General features: G+C 41.7%; 2 protein-coding genes across 2 annotated transcripts; both read right to left on the reverse strand.

Moving 5' to 3' along the window:
• Nucleotides 1–1,705: 1,705 nt before the first annotated feature.
• On the reverse strand, nucleotides 1,706–10,018 carry LOC122118603 (melanoma-associated antigen B2-like). The gene is made up of 2 exons (XM_042692441.1): nucleotides 9,916–10,018; nucleotides 1,706–3,042 (listed from the first exon to the last, which is right to left on the reverse strand). The coding sequence occupies exons 1-2, from the start codon at nucleotides 10,016–10,018 to the stop codon at nucleotides 1,706–1,708; spliced, it is 1,440 nt and encodes a 479-aa protein (XP_042548375.1).
• A 6,002-nt stretch (nucleotides 10,019–16,020) lies between these two features.
• Mageb3 (MAGE family member B3) lies at nucleotides 16,021–18,713 on the reverse strand. The gene is made up of 2 exons (XM_042692442.1): nucleotides 18,702–18,713; nucleotides 16,021–17,031 (listed from the first exon to the last, which is right to left on the reverse strand). The coding sequence occupies exons 1-2, from the start codon at nucleotides 18,711–18,713 to the stop codon at nucleotides 16,021–16,023; spliced, it is 1,023 nt and encodes a 340-aa protein (XP_042548376.1).
• Nucleotides 18,714–19,044: the final 331 nt, after the last annotated feature.

The following is a 19,044-nucleotide window of genomic DNA, read 5'->3' on the forward strand; positions in this document are numbered from 1 at the left end:
TTCCATCTTTAGGCCTGCCTTAAGTACTTTGGCCATAGGGTACGTATCACCTGAGGAATTTCTTGAAGTTGTGGGAATAAGAGACAGCAGGTTGGCCTCAACTTGGGAGGAGTAAAATAGTGGAGCATCTGGGCCTAGCTCTCTTACCAGCTGTGTGCATTTGAAAATGTTTTAGTTCTTTATCTGCCAAGTGAATCTCATATAGTACCATCTTGTAGGATTGTGGGAACATATTTAGTAGATGTAAAGCACCTGGTAAAGTGACTTGCCAATATTGGGTCTTTAATGAATGGAAGATGTATGATTATGTTCACACTAGAAGAGAACTACTTTCATCTCTGGGAACTTTTCTTGATTGTATCCTGAAGTTAGAAAATATGCATTGCTCTAGGACAAAGAAAATAAGTCAGCTAAAATGCTGATAAGCAACTAACACTCAGATTTCCTCAGTAGAGAATATTTAATACAGAGGCAGACACCTCACTGGGGTTTAGTTCAATGCTTGCAGGCTTTACCATAAGGACAAGCAATCTCCTTTTCCTTTGATGTCCCATTCAACAGACTTCTATTTTCATTTATTTCACTACCACAAAATCTAAGCCCACTATGGAATGTTGCCTAATGAAGGGAATAGGCTCTGGTTTCCCAAGCTTAAAGAATGCCTTCCCAGTGGTTTCTTGGCATCGCTCCTCAAGAATCTCTCTCTCACACACACACACACACACACACACACACATATATTTACAAACTCTAAAGAAAATGTGCATAAAACACAGGTTTCTGCACTGTGTTCAACTACACCAGAAGAGCAGAGCTTCTATCATTCTAACCCTAGGCAGAGATTCTCTCTGCTCTATAATCCCAAAGAATTAATTTCCTATTCTAGGGTTAACCTTGGAACTGCAGGGCTCACGGGCTGAGGGTTTGGCATCTGCTCTTGATTATTAGTCTCACCTAAAATGGGACTAGCTTAACATATCTCCGAACAAATGACTTGCAATGTTCTCAAGCCACAGTGTCTTGACTTAGAGAATTTCCACTTGACCTGCTCCCATCTACAATCTCCCCTCATACCATCCTGAGTCCCTTCACATCTGTTACTGAATATCATACCATCTTCCTAGTGGAACAACTTTTCTTTTTTTTACATTCTCAAACTCTACAGGCAGAAGATACGTCTCTTTTCTCTTAGCAGCATCTTCATCGCTAACACAGAGCAGATGCTCAATTAGTGATGAGAATAAATGTGATAGTGGGCAAGGAATATACTTTAATATTTTATCTTCATTCTCGAATCAGAAAAGCAAGGATATATCTTTGAATTTCACAAAAGAAAAACAAACATGAATTAAGGCAATCCAACAACTATGTTTAGATGTTTTGCTTTATTTTAAATACTCCAATTATATGCAGGGGGGTCTGTTACACATTTTCAAAAACATTTTCATGCCCAAACCATATTTTCTGGTTCTCTAAACAGATATTTTTGTAGATTTTTTTTACAATGTATTTCACAGTAACAGTTCTTATACTGAAGTCTGAAAACATGTGATCTATGCTGTTAATAACCATGGCTTTGAAATGGAAGATTGTTATCAACAGAGAGATGTCTGAATAATAATGTGTAACAGGAACACAAGGTATTAACATATTACACTATCGCCATCAGCTTCTTTACAACTAAGTGATGAATTTGCCTTCAACTTCATTGCTGGTGGGAGGAAGTGCCAGGTACATCTGGATCCTTGGCTGAAACTTTAGCTCTAGCTCGCTCTTCTTCCTCCCTAAGGGCTTCTTCATAATGGCCAGGGAAATCGCTAGGAACAGTATCATTGACCTTTGCTAAAAATTCAAGCACCTGCATTTTTGAGGTTTCAGCATGGGCACGGGGACCCCATAGGAACTGGTAACGTGGAGGATCACTACCTGGCACCTGCTGGTATTCTAGATAATTTTCCTTCACCATATCCCGAGTAATAAGCTTTCTGGGCTCCCCAAAGATAATGTGCTTCCTCCCATCATAAACGCCCAAAATACTCAGGAACTCCCACACTTCCTCCTCGGTAGCGCAGTTGCCATTTAAGAAGATAACACCCAGCAGAGGCATTAGAAGCCCATTCTTGGGAAATTCTAAGCCACTGGGCATCCCACCACTGCTGGTAAATTCTGCCTTGCTGACTAAGGTATAGCATGGACTATTGGGTTTGATTTCCTTTAACTCAAGTCCAAATACAAGGTCCATACGCTCAGATGCTTTCTGGAGTATTTCAGGAAAATGGTCTTTGAATCTTCTATTGATAATTTTAATCATTTCTCCCCTCACAATAGGCTGTTTGGTTTTGTACTTGTACAGCAGATACTGCATCAGCATCCCGGCCTTTCTCAGAATGAGATCTTTCCACGGATGCTCAGTAAAAGGTGGGGCCCTGGCAGGATGAGCAGCTTCTGCCCCTCGGGGATTGGCACTTTTACTAGACTTTTTGAGAGAGTCAGAAGCAGTATCTTTTGAGGTGGTGGCCAGTGGAGCCTTGGACGTGGCGGGAGGTGGCATTCTGGAGGTGGAGGCGACTGGTGCCTTGGTGGTGGTGGCAACTGGTGTCTTGGTGGTGGAAACGACTGGTGCTTTGGTGGTGATGATGGTGGCAACTGGTGCCTTGGTAGTGGTGGCGGTGGTGACGGCGCCTGGTGACTTGGCGGTGGTGGTGGCAACTGGTGCCTTGGTGGTGGCTGTGACTGGCACCTTCGAGGAGGTGGTATGTGGAGCCTTGGAGATGGTAGGTGGAGCTCCATTTTTTCTCTTAGGAGAATCTTCAGCCGAGGTGCTGGGGATGGTATCTCTAGAACCACCTCCAGGGCAGTAGGTGGACTCTTTTTTGTCAGCTCTGGTGGCGTGAGGTTCATCGGTACTCTGGTGACTGTGTTGGGTCTCGTGGTAGCGTTTGTCTTGAGCAGCACGAAGCTTGCTCCCTAACCCCTGGGGCATGATGACTGCAGTGAAAGAAACGCAGACAGGAATGTGGGCTAGAGAGCAAGTATTGGGACCTGGGGAGGAAAAATGAGATCCTGTCAGTACTTCCACAAAGGGGATACCACTTGAGCTCTGAAGGAGCCACCTCTGTAGGTTTCTGAGTGAGGACTACTGTATGAATCCACTGGGCTCTGTTTTTGGTCAGCCGATCCCTTAGAAAACCGGTGGAGGCCTGGCTCTGGTGGCTCAAGCCTCTGACCTGAAGGTGAGTTGGGAGGATCGGGGTTGGAAGCTAGCCCAGGCAGGCAAAGACACTTGTCTCCAATTAACAGGCCAAAAAATAAAAATAAAAACCCACAAAACAAAAAAAAAAGAAAAAAAAACAAAAAAACCCCGTCGAAGTGGAGCTGTGGCTCAAGTGGTAGAGCACTAGCTTTGCGCAAAAAGCCCAAGGACAGTATCCAGGCCCTGAGTTCAAGCCCCAGCAACAGTGCCCCGTGGCCCTTTCCTCAGCTCACGTGGACAATTCAAAGTTCTTTAGGAAACTTACTTCTTTTACAACCAAGACCGTTGCCCGCTGTGGGGTTCGAACCGGGCAGGGGCTTTTCATCAGGCAGAAAGCCCTTGATTTCCAGAGACGGCTAAAAGGGAGTCTCTTCAACGTCTTACAACTGGCCAGTGACTACCCCGGGCAGGCCTTCGGGGAGGGTTTTTATGAGGTAGGGGGATTGTTACGTGGGATTGTCGGGGTTGAGGGAACTCTGAGTTCACATTCAGGGACCTTTAGATTGACTCCGCCTAGATGAAGCCTGAAATTTCTGACAAGGCAGCGCCTGATGCTCTGCTTCTGGGATCCAAGTTAGACGGCTCTGCAAGGCCTGGAGGACCCAATTTCTTCCCTCAGCAAGGCAAAGGAAGTAAGCAGGAAACTATATCCTGTGTGTGTGTGTGTGGGGGGGGGGAATGGGAGGTAGTCAAACGTTAGGGTGAGTTCTTAAAGGAGCCCACTGCTTTAAAGTTGGTCTGCTCTAGGTCATCACCTCAATATTTAGCAGCATTTCGGATTCCTCACGATATTGCCCGAAGTCTCATAGGCTTTAAACCAAAAGCACACTTTCCTCAGTCCCTTCAGAGGAAATTGGGCTATAGACCTGCCTTCCCCACCGAACCTCTCAAGCCTGAGAGCAAGAAGCTGGGCTTGTCTCCCTATTTTGGAATGTATCATCCTATTAGAACTTAGGGTCTTCCTTCATCTCTCTCTCTCTCCATATATATATGTATATATATATATATATGTATATATATATATATGATACTGTACAGAGGGGTTGCAGTTACATGAGTAAGGTAATGAGTACATTTCCTATCAAGCTTTGTTATCCCCTCCTTTGTTTTACCCCTGCTATCCCTTCCCTCCCCACCTCCCTAACTCCTCCCTCCCCACCCCAACCCCCAAAGCTGTAAAGTTCATTTTTAACATAGTGTCTTGTACATCTCATTGTTAGAATGGGCCAACCTGTGTCCTTGTTTCAACATTTTGCTTTTTCCCTTCCCCTCCCCAAATTAGTAAAATGTATATACAAGATGCAGGGCACCAGAATCAAATACAGTGAAAACAGGGGTTATACATGGAGGAAAAAACATACAAAAGAAACAAAAAAATCACATAGTACATTATAAGTACATTAAAAAGAACAGCAACAAAGATAAAACCTCTTGTGTCCCTATCGTGGGGTTCATTTTGCTTAGCATCATCTTATATGGTCATATGTACATAGCTTTTGACCTTCTCTGTTTATCCAAACATATACTACTTATTGCAAATAAGGGAAACCATGGGACCTATGTTTCTTTGGGTCTGGCTTACCTCACTTAATATTTTTTCTAAGTCTGTCCATTTCCTAACAAATGGGGGGTGTCCGGTTGTGGGACCTGAACTCTGGGCCTGGGAGCTGTCCCTCAGCTCTTCAGCTCTTCAGCTTAAGGCTAGCACTCTACCACTTGAGCCACAGCGTCACTTCCAGCTTTTTTCTTTTTGCTTATGTAGTGCTGAGGAATCGAACCCAGGGCCTCAGGCATGCAAGGCAAGCACTCTACCACCGAGCGACCTTTCCAGCCCCTATTTCCTAACAAATGGGACGGTGTCATTCTTTCTGATGGAGGCAACAAGCAGTAACAGACTTCTCACCCAAGAAAAGCCCCAGAACTGGATGGATTTACAGCTGAATTCTACAAGGCCTTCAAAGCAGAACTCACACCAATACTCCTCCAACCCTTCAATGAAATTCAAAGTGAAAGGTCACTACCAAATTCTTTCTATGAAGCCATCATAACCCTCATCCCAAAACCAGACAGGGATGCATCAAAGAAAGAGAACTATAGACCAATTTCTTAGATGAAACCAAAATTGATACAAAACTTCTTAACAAAATTTTGGCTAATCTACTTCAAGGGTCTTCCTTTTGACTTCAGTTGTCTAAGATTCTCTCTCTATTTTATAGAAGTAGGTCCCTGACCATTCTAAATCATCACTGTTTTCTGAGACTTTCTGGTTAAAAATAGACACTCTGGTGCTTCAAAGCCAGGTGTGGGATCTGTGAGGTACTCTGATACTGAAGGTCTCCTCCTAACAGTCTTAATACTGATTCATGTTAGATCCTCCATCTTCTCCCTCAGCAAAATCTGAGGCTATCTCCACTTAGAATGAAACCTTTACCCCATCTGAGATTTTCCAGGCAGAAATCAGCCTGATATCTGTGTGGGACTTTCTACAACAAACAGCAGAGGAAACTTTGGGGATCTCCTTTGAGGGGCCTCTCTGGAGAGGGTGTTACTATTAATTCTCATTCATACCCCTAGTTAGACAAGTGACCAATCTCATAAGTCTCTTCCTTATTTATTTGAACCTGCTTCTCTCAATTTGGAAGTTCTGCCTGTATCATAATTTTGAATGAGAAGTCAGAGGGATTGTCATATGACCCTGCAAAAATCCAGCGAATTTCCTGCCTACAAACCCAGCAGAGAAGAGGGCTTTGTTCGAGGAGTGATGTGTTAGAAATTGCAACAAAAGACAAGTAATTCAATGACTATATTGATAAATCTATATTTGTTCCCAATTAACTTATGTAGAGTAAAATATTTTATAATTTAGCTTAGGAAAGCTAATGAAAACAGATTTTTGTTTTGGAAGTTACATTTACTTTTCCCCTATTTAATTTTAACTTATATACATTTTCTGGCCACATGGTTTTTCTGTGTGTCTCTTTCACCCAAATTGGATTTTGAGATACTTTTTAAAGGTATTATAACCATAATTTATGAGAGACAAGAAAGTAATTGAAATCAGGAGTTTATGTTAGCATGTTAAAATATATGAATTTATTGTTCTTGTTCAGTCCTCTGCCAGGTTTTGTGTGTGTGTGTGTGTGTGTGTGTGTGTGTGTGTGTGTGTGTGTGTGTGTGTGTGTGTGTGTGTTTCAAATGGGCTTGAACTCAGGGCCTGGTCTCTGCCCCTGAGCTTTTGTACTCAAAGCTAGCACTCCACCACTTGAGCCATAGCTCTATTTCTAGCTTTTTCATGGTTAATTGGAGATAAGAGTCTCATGGACTTTCTTGCCCATGCTGGCCTCAAACCATGATCATCAGATCTTAGCTTCCTGAGAAGCTAGAATTACAGGCAAAAGCCATGAGCATATGATATTATTTTTACTACTGAGTATACACTATTGGTTTCATTTTAATTTTGCTGCTCACTGATATTCTACACTAAGACATTTTCATTTTTATCGGCTCATATTTTGCTTCATATTTGTCTATGTACTGGTATCCTAAGTAAAATTCTAGTTTTATGTCCCAGCTTAAAAAACAAACAGGGATTTCAGGATAGATGTTGCTCTGGTTTGTGAGGGAAAACCCCACCCCACTTAACTATTTCTTCTTTGCCAACAAAACGGTAGTTATAAAAGATTTACTTTCTACAGAAAAGTATAGCATGGATCTGATTTTTGCATATATAGCTGACCACATTATCTCTATCCCCCCACTTTTTTTTCCTTCTCTTTTTCAGTAATAGGTTTTGAACTTAGAACTTCTTGCTTGATAATTTGTCATTCTACCACTTGAGCCATGCTTCCAGCCCTTTTCTTTGGATCACATTGAACTGGGAGCCCTCTGCTCTTTGCCTTCTGAGCAGCTAGGATTAAAGTCATGATCCTTCAATACTGGGCTTTGAGTATCATCATCTCTTTTTGCTCCTTATTCACATGTCAAGTATTTTGATATTCCTGTTTCTTAGGTTGTATATAGCAATATAATGCTTTGGACACAGAGTTTGTCATTGTGGATTCATTTTTGAATTGTAGATGAAAAAAAACATAAGCTATGTGTGCATGGCTAGCCACAATCAGGGATGAATGTGAGTTCTAGGGGAATTGTGAGCAAGAGTCTAGTCCTAGCCTTATCACTTACTAGCTGTGTGGCTAGGGCACACTACCGAATTGTATGAATCTCAGATTATCTCTGCAAAATCAGTTCATAAGATCTGTTGTAGAATGTACTTAATGTGTGCAAAGTATCTGGCACATTATTTGGAGGGAATTGAGATTTAAAACAGTACCTGTTATTATTACAATGATTAAAACCAAGAAGATATCATTCTCCTTTCTGATCATTTTTAATCTAGGAAATAAGAGAACTTATAGGAACAAAAACAACAAATTAAGCCAAAAATACTGTTTACAAAGACATGATAAGCAAAACTTACCCCATTAAATCATATTTTACTTTCTAAATGGAATAATGCAACTTAAATTCTCTAGAAATTAGTTTAAGGACCAACTCTAGCCTTTCCTTCAAGCCATTCTTATTTTCATGAATTTAGCCACAATGCCAAATCCAGATGTCCTTTATAGTTTGCATGCGCGTGCGCGGGTGTGCACACACACACACATGCATGCACAAACACACACACACACACAAACACACACACACACACACACACACACACACACACACACACACACACATACACACACACACACATTGGTTCTTTATTGGAATGGGCTCCCCAGACCATGGCATAATACCAACCCAGTGACTTCTGAGTTTCCAACCTCAAAAGAGTATCAATCTTATTTTTCAGAAGCTCTCTGGATACTAGATGCATAATAATAACTACTAATGTACTGGGGTGTTTTAGTTTTTGTTTTAGTTTGCTGTCACTTATGATAAAAGCACAAGAAACTCTCAATCCCAGTCACTGGTGAAGATTCTCTCTGGTTTGGTCATAGTCCAAAGTCTCTGTGAAAGGTACTTTTCTATTTTAGAGTGGGATTTTCAACTCTAGAACCTTCTAATCTCTTGCTTCTGCTCAGCACCTTACACTATGCAGCCAGCTTAAAATTACTTACCTCTTAGGTATGTTCAGGACCTTCAGGCTAGTGATCTCACCTTCTCTAGAACTGATGACAGATATGATTGGTATTCATGGAAGAAATAATTGATAAGTTGGACTTAACTGACTTTAAATTTTTTTGCTTTGGTAAAGACATTAAGCCAATGAAAAGAGAACCCACAGACTGGGAGAAAATATTTTTAAATGATACATGTGAAAAAGGGCTGTGATTCAAAGTATACAAAAAATTCTTAACTCTCCATAGTAAGAAATAAACAATTCTATTTTTTAAAATAGTCAAAAGACCTCAGCATGTTGAATCATTCTATGATCCTAGCTACTTGGGAAGCTGAGAATGGGAGATGGAAGTTCAAGGTCAGCATCAGCAAATGTTTTTGAGACCCCTTCTCAATCAGTAGCTGGGTATGGTGGCGTGTATGTGTCAACTTAGCTATGTGGAAGGCTGAGATTTTGAAGCAGTATGGCTCAAGATCAACTCTGGTGGGGCATATCTCTCGTCCCTGCTTTACTGGGAAGATAAATAGGAAAAATGCAATCCAGGAGTGGGTCAGACAAAAGTGAAATGATTCCTTAAATGAACTAGATCTTTCAAAAAACTTGTGACAGGAATGCAAAACAAATCTTGTCAAGGAGGATAAGAGTAGATACCAGGATGAACGGATAAGGAGAGAAGAGAGGGTGAAGGAAGGCGAATAATGTGTGAAAAGGGAATGATGAAACTTGTTGAGATTGGTTTGAGAAGGGGGAAAGGGGATGGGCAAGAGTGATAGAGGGAGTGAGTCTGACCTTGGTATATTGTATGGATGTACGGACAGGTAAAAAAATAAACCCTCCTTGTACAACTAACAAATATTAATAAAGTGTGGAAAAAATAAAATAGAGCCTGTAATCCTAACTACTCAGGTGACTGAGATCTGAGGATGTCACTTCAAAGTGAGCCCCATTAAGTAAGTTCATGAAACTCTTTATCTCTAATTAGCCACCAAAACGGCAGAAGTGGAGTTGTGGCTCAATTGATAGAGTGGTACCCTTGAGTGTAAAAGCTTAAGGACAATACCCAGGCCCTGAGTTCATGCCCCAAGACTGGCACAAATAAAAGAAAAGAAAATCATTTCTCATGAAAAGAAAAAAAGTAGTGCAGAAAGGGGCCAGGGGTGTGACTTAGTCAACTGTAGAGCTCCTACATAACAACTGTGAAGCCCTATGTTCAAACCCCAGTCAGCACCTCCTCATGGGCAAAAGATCTGAACAGACAACTCATTTAGCACTTGATATCAACCAACAGATTTGGTGATGTTAGATATAACATTACTGCACATCTATTAGATGGTCACAATCTAAAACAATGACAACTAATGCTGCTGGAAAATGGGATTTCTGAGGCTTCTGGAAAATCCTAGCACAGTTGTGTTCTTGGATCCTCCCCTAAAACAGGAAAGTAGGAGGTAGGAGGGAGAGTACTGAGCACTTTTGAGACATGGGATCTCACTTTGGGCCAGGCAGGGTTGCTCAAAGTATGTATCTTACATCTCACCCCGAGACATAGTGACTGTGGTCAGGGTTAACCGGCAGGAATGTGGATCAGAGAGCAAGAGATGGAAGAACCTGAATATTGTGTAACGTAAACTCTGATTCATTGCCGGTGAGGATGTAAAAGGTTAAAGCCCCTTTGGAAAATAGTTTTGCAGTTTGATACTTATTTCATGCTTTCACCATAAGATTTGTACTTCTTGATATTTACTCAAGAATTGTACTTTGTGATGTTTACCTAAACCAGTTGAAAAAGTACATGTACATGACAAACCTGTACACAAGCCAGGTGCCAGTGGCTCACACTTGTAATCCTAGCTACTCAGGAGGCTGAGATGTGAGGATTGCAGTTCAAAGCCAGCCTGGGAAGAAAAGTCCCTGTGATACTCTTGACTCCAAGAACCAGAAGTGGCACTGTAGCTTAAAGTGATTGAGCACTAACCTTCAGTGAAAAGCTCAGGGACTGTGCCCAGGCCTGAGTTTGAGCCCCACAACTCACTCACACACACACACACACACACACACACACACACACACACACACACAATCAAATCTGCACACTAGTGTCAATAGAAGCTTTATTCATAATTATGCAAACTGGAATACAACCAAGATGTCCTTCAGTATGTGATGGGATATATGACCTATAGTAAATCTAGACAACAGAATATTATTCACCACTGAAAGAAATGAGCTACCAAATCATGAAAAGACATGGAAGAAATTTAGATACCTATCACTAAGTGAAAGAACTTAATTTGAAAAGGTTGTATATTATTGCTTTTGGCCTCTTGGCTACAGTTAAGTGGAAAAAGGCTACAGACTGAAAATATGACATTTTGGGGAGAGGCAAAACTTACAGGCCATTGATCTAAAAAGATCAAGGGACAGAGGAAGTGAGAGATAAATAAGATAGGAATTTTAGGGCAATCATTCTATATTGATGAATGTATGTCAGTATATATTTGTTGAAAATTGCCAGAACACACAATGAACCATAAATATAAACGATGGACTTTATGCTAAAGTGGTGTGTAGTATAGGTTCATTCATTGGAACCAGTGTGCCACTCTGGTGGGGGATATTGATCTAAGGAAGGCTGTGCAGGGATGGGGACAGAATGTGTACAGGGACACTCTGTACTTTCTGCTTAGTTTTGCTGTGAACTTAAAATTGTTCCACATAAATAGAGTTATTTTTATTTTATTTATTTATTTACTTATTTATTTATTTTTAATTTTTTTTGTTGGTCATGGGGCTTGAAGTCTGGGCCTGGGTGCTATCCCTGAGCTCTTCAGCTCAAGGTGAGCACTCTATCCCTTGAGCCACAGTGCCACATCCGGTTTTCTGATGGTTAATTGGAGATGAGTCTCCTGGACTTTCTTGCCTGGCCTGGCTTTGAACCTCAACCCTTAGATCCCAACCTTCTGAGTAGCTAGGATTACATGCATGAGCCACTGGCGCCTGCTGATGAACTCTGAGCCCCATAACTTGCTTTTGAATTTGTAGGCTTGGGTACACTCTGCCTAATATTGAGCATACTCAAACTCATTTGTTCCCATCTGTATTTCAGGGTGGATGGTACCACACACTTCTCACTTGCTTTTCTTCATTTGACTCCTAGCAGGGTCTGGACTCTCCTATTCTTAGGAATTTTGCTTCATAAAAGAACTGTACCTCCTCAGGACAGGAGGAAAAGGGGTTGGCTTTATCTGGCAACAAGTGGCATAGTCTGCAGAAGTGACATCTAGGACAGACAGATTGATGTCCTATCATGGTCTGCACTTCTAAGCATCTGAACTCAAGATCCTAAATTTGATTGATAGGAGACCCTAGACCCAGTTCCTCCCTCTGCTGAGTTGGAACCACGCCCACGTAGACCTGGACTCTCATTTCACTGTTACTCCTGAGAAAGCTATAAGGGCTGCTTTCTGATACTTATGTGTGACCCTCATCTATGGCAAAAGATTCTGTGGTGGTCTCACCAAGAGAGGTTTGGTGGCTCCAGTGCTCCAGTGGCTGCAGATTACCCACAACTTGGGTTATCTTCCCTCTATGGACCTGGGTCAGTGAGAGCTCAGAGCAAGGTCTTGACCATCTTGAGACCACCAAGGTGGAAGTATGGTTCAGTCCCATCTTGTTAGAGTTGTTTGGGAACTCTCTGGGCTGACAGGTCATGGATCTCAAGGCCCCATTGCTCTAGGTGTTTTCCTCCCTTATTCAGGGTCCTTCACTTGATATGTCAGAGACTGAGATTCCCCTCTACTGACTTCCCTAGTGCAAGATGCAAAAGTCTCTGAGAACTTTGGAAAAAAAACAGAGTAGATGCCCAGGCTGATAACTCTGCCTGGCATATTGTCCCTTTACTTTTTCTACGTAAGAGTATGTATGTTGGCTCCTGTTTTCTTTAATGAGGAAATACTTCATACCAGGGTCCATGTCTCCCAGGAGTTATCAAACATGGGGAATTCTTAGTTTTGTGTTTTTTATTTTTTTTCCAGTACTGGGCCTACAAAAATCTGAGCATCATACTTGCTCATCTTGCTTCCTCTTCTGGTGCCGTTGACACTTGAGCCATACCTCTAGCCTAGCTTTTTACTAGACATTTTGGAGATGAAGTCTTGTGGATTTTCTGCTCAATATGGCTTTGAAATGTGATCTTCCAGATTTCAGCTTCTTGAGTAGGTAGAATTAGAGGTGTGAGCAACTGTGGCCTGGCATAAGATGAAGAATTTGTAACACAAGAAAGCTTCTCGGGACAGATAAAAAAGAGGGAGAAAGCACATTGATCTATTCACTTTCTTTAAAGGTAAAAAAAATACCTTTCTGTTGGGTGCTGATGGCTCATACCTATAACGCTAGTTACTCAGAAGGCTGAGATCCATAGGATCTCAATTCAAAACCATCCCTGGGAAGAGAAGTCCACCAGACTTCATCTCCCATTAATTAGCAAAAACCAAGCTGGGATCTATAAAACTTGAGAGTAGGAATGGGAGGGGAAAATAGAGGAGAACAATAGGAGAGGTGACATTAACTAAGAAGCATTGCACTCAAAATGTGACATAAAATTGTAACCTCTTTGCACAACTACTTGATGATGATGATGATAATGATGATGATGATGATGATGATGATGATGATGATGACGATAAAAAAACAGGCTGGAGGCATGGCTTAAGTGGCAGTATCAGTTATGAAGCAAACCCAGAAATCTCAAGGGCCTGCATTCAAACTATGGTACTGAAAAAAGGTTAACTTTCTAAAAGAAAAAGCTGTCTAAAATGTCTATCTATAACATATCTATATGTAACATATATAATATATAACATATAATCTTTTGAGGTTATCTGACTTTGCATATGTAGACAATCATGTTGTCACAATATTTTCTTTCTTCTCTCCTCTCGATTACTTTGTTATTATTATTGTTTTATATATGAATTCCAATCTATGGGATTGGACAAAGAATCTTTCATTTTTATCCCTGAGATACATTTGAGAATAGTGAGAATAAGAATGAAATAAGAGCAGGGTGCCAGTGGTTCACGCCTGTAATCCTAGCTACTCAGGAAGCTGAGATCTGAGGATTGAGGTTCAAAGACAGCCGGGGCAGGAAAGTCCGTGAGACTCTTATCTCCAATAAACCACTAGAAAACCGGAAGTGGTGCTGTGGCTCAAGCGGTAGAGCACTCGCCTTGAGCTGAAGAGTGCAGGGACAGCACCCAAGCCCAGAGTTCAAGCCCCACGACTGACCAAAAAAAAAAAAAAAAAAGAATGAAATAAGGAGTAGGTGCCAGTGTTCACGCCTGTAAGCCTAGCTACTCAGGTGGCTGTGGTCTGGAGGATCAAGATTCAAAGCCAGTCCAGAAAGAAAAGTGTGCAAGACTACATCTCCAAAATGGTACCAGCAACGTACACACACAGATACATACATGCATGCACATATATGTATGTGTGTGTGTGTATATATATATATATATATATATATATATATATATATATATATGGACACAAATCCAGCTTCCAGTTGGGAGAAATGGATTAACATGTCCTTTACATTTAAGCCATAGTTATTGTCACAAACCCTTTACGTACAAGCTATGTGAAATTGTTCATATTATCCAAATATGAGCTTTATGCTTTTCATCAGTGAAGTGGATAAGCTTTGTCTTATAATAATGTTTAAATGTGTATTATGTATGGGATGTTAAAAAAAGTATCAGCTGTTAAGCCCAATTCCAGTGGCTCACACCTGTAATCATAGTTGCTCAGAGATCTTCAGGATTATATTTCAAAGCCAGCCTGGGCAGAAAAGTTTACAAGAGTCCATCTCCAAAATAAACAGCAACAAGTAGGACTAAAGTTGTGGGCTCCAGCGATAATGTGTTAGCCTAGCACATACAAGGCCCTGAGTTCAATCCTCAGCTCTTCAAAAAAATGTACTAGTTCTTGTTATGCTTGCTAGGGTTAACTTGTCCCTTGATGTTAAAAATCCACTACACTCGTATTATTTTTAACCTAAAAATGTAGATATTTTGCTATATTAAAAAGCAAAGAAAACTTATAAAATGCTATTTAGCACTTTATCCTTCCCTCTTGTGTGATCAATCAATCAATCAATCAATGACAGTGTAAGGTAGATATCCTCAATTGATGTAATACTAAGCTTCTAAAATGTATTTCCAGGACCATAAACTTTGCCTTCTTTCAGCTGCCTGTTCTATCTATACTGATTCTATTTCTCCCATTTAACCATCACTTAGATTGTAGACCTAGCCTAGAGGTTGCCAAATGATTCCACAGGGGGTAAACTATTGAATACCTTCATTTCTGTGTGCCAGTAATGGAGCTTGAACTTCAGGCCTCATGCTCTCCCTCAGCTCCACCCTTGCCTTTTGCTTATTAATCAGAAATGGAGTCTCGAAAACTTTTCTGCCCAGCTGGCTTTGATCTAAGAATCTCCTGGTGTCATCCTCTGGAGTAGCCAAGATTACAGGTGTGGGTTATTAGCACCCAGCCCAATTGAATGTCAATTGAATGAAGCAAGCTCTGAGTCGCCCCATTGAGGTCAAAGAGTGCTATCACACTGTCTAACAGGCATCCTATGTCCTTTCAGATTATCACCCTCATTTCCCAGATTCTCCCTGGCTGTAATGTATACTGAATACTTCATGTGTACAAGGTTTTGGCTGTGCTAGCACACACGTTCCATCCTTCCACCAGGTGAATATCCTCTCTGGTATTCTCACAATATCTCAAGTAAGTGTTAAGGATATTTGCCCATTCAAGGTGTAAGTCTTTCAACTCAGACATAACTTGTGAGACTCTGGATCTTTCTCACCACTCCCACAACCCTTGTGCCTCTCTTTAAAATGGAAGCCCTCTCACATCTGAGGAGTTTACAGTTTCCTAAGGTCCAACACTACCTCAGTCAGGTAAATTACACAAAACCATCTTTAAACTATGTCCTTCCTTTCCTAATACTTTTTCATTAGTTTTTTCTGCCTTAAGAGTGTGTACCACTATTTTGACAGCTGCATCTGGACTTTATTATTGCACGATCAGTTTCTGGGTTTTCTTTTTTCTTGGTAAATTGATATTTAGGGAAGGAATGAATCTGTGAACACGGAAGACTAGTTTATTATGACTTAAGTCTGCATTCTTGAAGAAATCAGCACCATATACTTACTGTGTTTTACTTTCATAAAATATAGAGCAAAACAGGTTAAAATTTCATATTTGACTCTATCACTCTTTTCTATTTCTCCATTCTGTATGTTTTACTGCACATTTTTCTCTATTCTAGGTTGTCATGAAGCAGGTCTTAAAATATGATGGGAATTTCCCCAATTTGCTTAATAAAACAATAATACTCTTACCCTTAAATGATGATGTGTTAACAATATAATTCATATGCTAACACCAGACTGGTAAATACAAGGAACATTTGAAAAATATTTTAAAAATCCATATAAATCTTCAAATTATCCTGATGAGCATACTCTGTTATAAATTCTGTGTTTTCAGTCACACCCAGTCCTCCAGTTCTTAAAACACTGACTTTCCCCTTCACTTCATAACTGAGGTATGGCCTGGATGTGTGTATTGCTCACTTTTTACCAGTGACTTTGAGGTATCTTTTTTCCTCTTTCAAAGCCTCATCATAGCAGGAATGGAAGGTACTGGGGAGTGTATGATTGATTCGGGCCCAAAACTCTAGTATTTTCATCTTGGTAGTTTCAGTGTGGGCTCTTGGGCCCCACAGGAACTCATAGTGAGGAGGATCACTGTTTGGCACCTCCCGGTACTCCAGGTATTTAAGCTTCACAAAATCTTCGGTGATGAGCTTCCTTGGCTCCCCAAAAAGAAAGTGTTTCTTCCCATCATAGATTTTCATCTTATTCAGGAATTCCCAGATCTTCTCCTCACTGGCACAGTTGCCTTTTAGGAATATCACGCCCAGGATATTCATCAGGAGACCTGTTTTGGGATAACCTTTACCAGCATTCACTCTGCCATCATTAGGGAGATTCATTTTGTTGACAATGACATAGGAATGGTTGGTGGTAATATTTTCCTGTAAATCAATACCAAATACGACCTCCATGTTGAACGCAGCTCTTCTAAGGATCTCCTGGAAGTGTTTCTTACACTTTTTGTTGACAATCTTCAGCATATCTTCTTTCATAATGGGCTTTTTCATTATATACTTATCCATCATAAACTCCACCAACACCTGAGCTATGTTATTTAGAACATCTCCATTAGAATTCTTGGTGGGTACAAGAGGAGATTGTTTTTCCTTAGTTTGGCATGTGGTTTCTTTCTGTGATCTTGTGGAAGAATCATCTTCAGGGACAGTGGTAGAAAGGGCTTTCTCAAGTGTATCAAAAACAATTTGTGGCGTACAGGCAGACTTTGAGCGAGTAATCATCCCCCATTGAGGAAGGGGAGATGTGCTTCTAGTTGGCTCAGGACTCTGCAATTCTTGGGTCTTCTTTGAGGCCTGGCAGCATTTTTCATGACTTCTGCGATTACTTCTCTGAGCCCGAGGCATGGTGCCTGCAGTGAGGGACACAGCAAGCGAAAGCGAGGGCTTGAGAGTTGGCAAGGAACAAACCTGGAGGGGAGAGAGTGAGAGAATAGAAGCACTTCTAGCAGGTAGACACCTTCTGATTTTAAGAGATCTGCCCCTGCAGGTTACTCTAAGATCTCTGCTCTATGAACTTGCTAGGCTCCTGTTCTGGTCAGCCTGTTCCATGAGAACCCTTTGGAGATAATTAAAATGTACTGTAGAGGCTGCAGTCTACCACCCCTTTGTGGTGTGCCCTAGTAATGAGGATGTGGTGGCAAATCTAATTCCTGTGGGTCCCCCTGTGCTCTGGGTTAGATGCACCTCCTAGTTTACACTCAGGACCATCATATCATATCAACTGTTCCTACTGTCTGGGACCCTCCCAACAATGTACGACCCAGGCACTACTAACAGCTATGCTGCATGAATTTTGACACCTCCAAACAATGTCCCTATTTCCCCAGAGCGATCTAAAGTGAAAGGGCAGCTCAATACACCATCTTTGCTAAGACTCATTCAGTTCTAAGAATTTGTGAAGATCTGCTCTGAAATATGTAGGCTAAGGTCCTTAGTTGTCCTTCAGGGTCCTCTCTCCTGCCTCCTCTTATATGAAGGCCTAGAGCAAAATAATGCTACCAAATTGAAGAGAGAGTTCCCATATTCCTTACCTCCATGTGTGGTCCACTCCTCAGGGCTACATGTAGCTATGGAGGGAGGCATCCTAAGCCTTGTTTTGGTGGGGGAGGGAGAAGGGAAGTAGTAGTAACTATCATCATTTAGGAACATTCATTTTGAGTTCTGGGAGACTCTAGGTCTTCTCTGCAAAACTGGGACATACAGTAAGTCCAACCTGTTTTTGACTCTTCCGATAGAAAAAGAACAAGATGGCTTAGCAGCTTTTTCGGGAGATTTCCAAGGAAGTAACCGAATGTGTGAGAACACAGGCCTTAGAGTCAGTTCCCCTTGTTTCTCACTCAGGTCTGCGATATGACAGTCAGAATAACCACTGACGTCGCTTAAAAGATTTGCTGAGTTGGGCGCTGGCTGCTTGGGCCTGTAATCTTAGCTACTCAGGAGGCTGAGATCTGAGGATGGCCGTTGGAAGCTAGCCCGAGCTGATCGCCAATAAGCTACTCAGAAAAAGCCGCAAGTGGTGCTGTGGCTCAAGTGGCAGAGTGCTAGCTTTGAGTACAGTGAGGCTCAGGGACAGTGCCCAGGTACTGAATAGAAGCCACAGGACACAAACACACACACACACACACACCCCTTCAGAAATAAGTACGGGAATACGGCTTTATGTTTGTTTTGATGCCTGGATTGGGGAGTAATACCCTCATAACAATTTAGTGGTTTCAATTTAACTCCAACGAGTGCTCTGACCTACTCCACGGACAGAATCTAGAATTCTCCATTATACTGACTGTGTCTCTGTCTCTTTTTCTCTCTGTTTCTCTCTCTGTCTCTGTCTGTCTCTGTCTCTGCCCCCCCCTCCCTCCCCCCCCCCCTCTCTCTCTCTCTCTCTCTCTCTCTCTCTCTCTCTCTCTCTCTCTCTGTCTCTGTCTCCTGGGAATTCCTCATGTGTGTTTTCACCGAGATTACTAGGGGGCCATCAGATAGGGGTAGAACAGTGGAGACCTTTGATTAACTTACCTCCAATTGAGGGCCCTCACCTAGAATCCAGAACAGTCTTGAGTATTCACGAATCAATTCGTTACGTGCTGCGTCATGTCGCGCCCAACGGCACCACGGCACGTACGTCGCAGGAATTCACAATCTGTCAGATGACGTGTCGCGCCACGGTTCAGGGATTCATGACTTCTCGGATGACATGTACATAGCAAGAAGTCACGATCAGTGTCTCAGATACTGTGTTGTCTTGGGCCACGCCACATTGTGCTGCTAGGATACAAATCTCGGCCTTCGTCCCAGAGGAAGTGAAGATGGAGCACATCCGGATATAGGCTATCTGGGGTCTCTGAGGCTGACAGCAGGGGGCGATATCTTAAAAGACACCCCCCCATCTCTGTTTTTTCTTTCTTTCTTTCTTTTTTAATTTGG

This window comes from Dipodomys spectabilis, unplaced genomic scaffold (assembly GCF_019054845.1).
Source record: "Dipodomys spectabilis isolate Male_0828 unplaced genomic scaffold, ASM1905484v1 ptg000156l, whole genome shotgun sequence".
Classification (NCBI taxonomy): Eukaryota; Metazoa; Chordata; class Mammalia; order Rodentia; family Heteromyidae; genus Dipodomys; species Dipodomys spectabilis.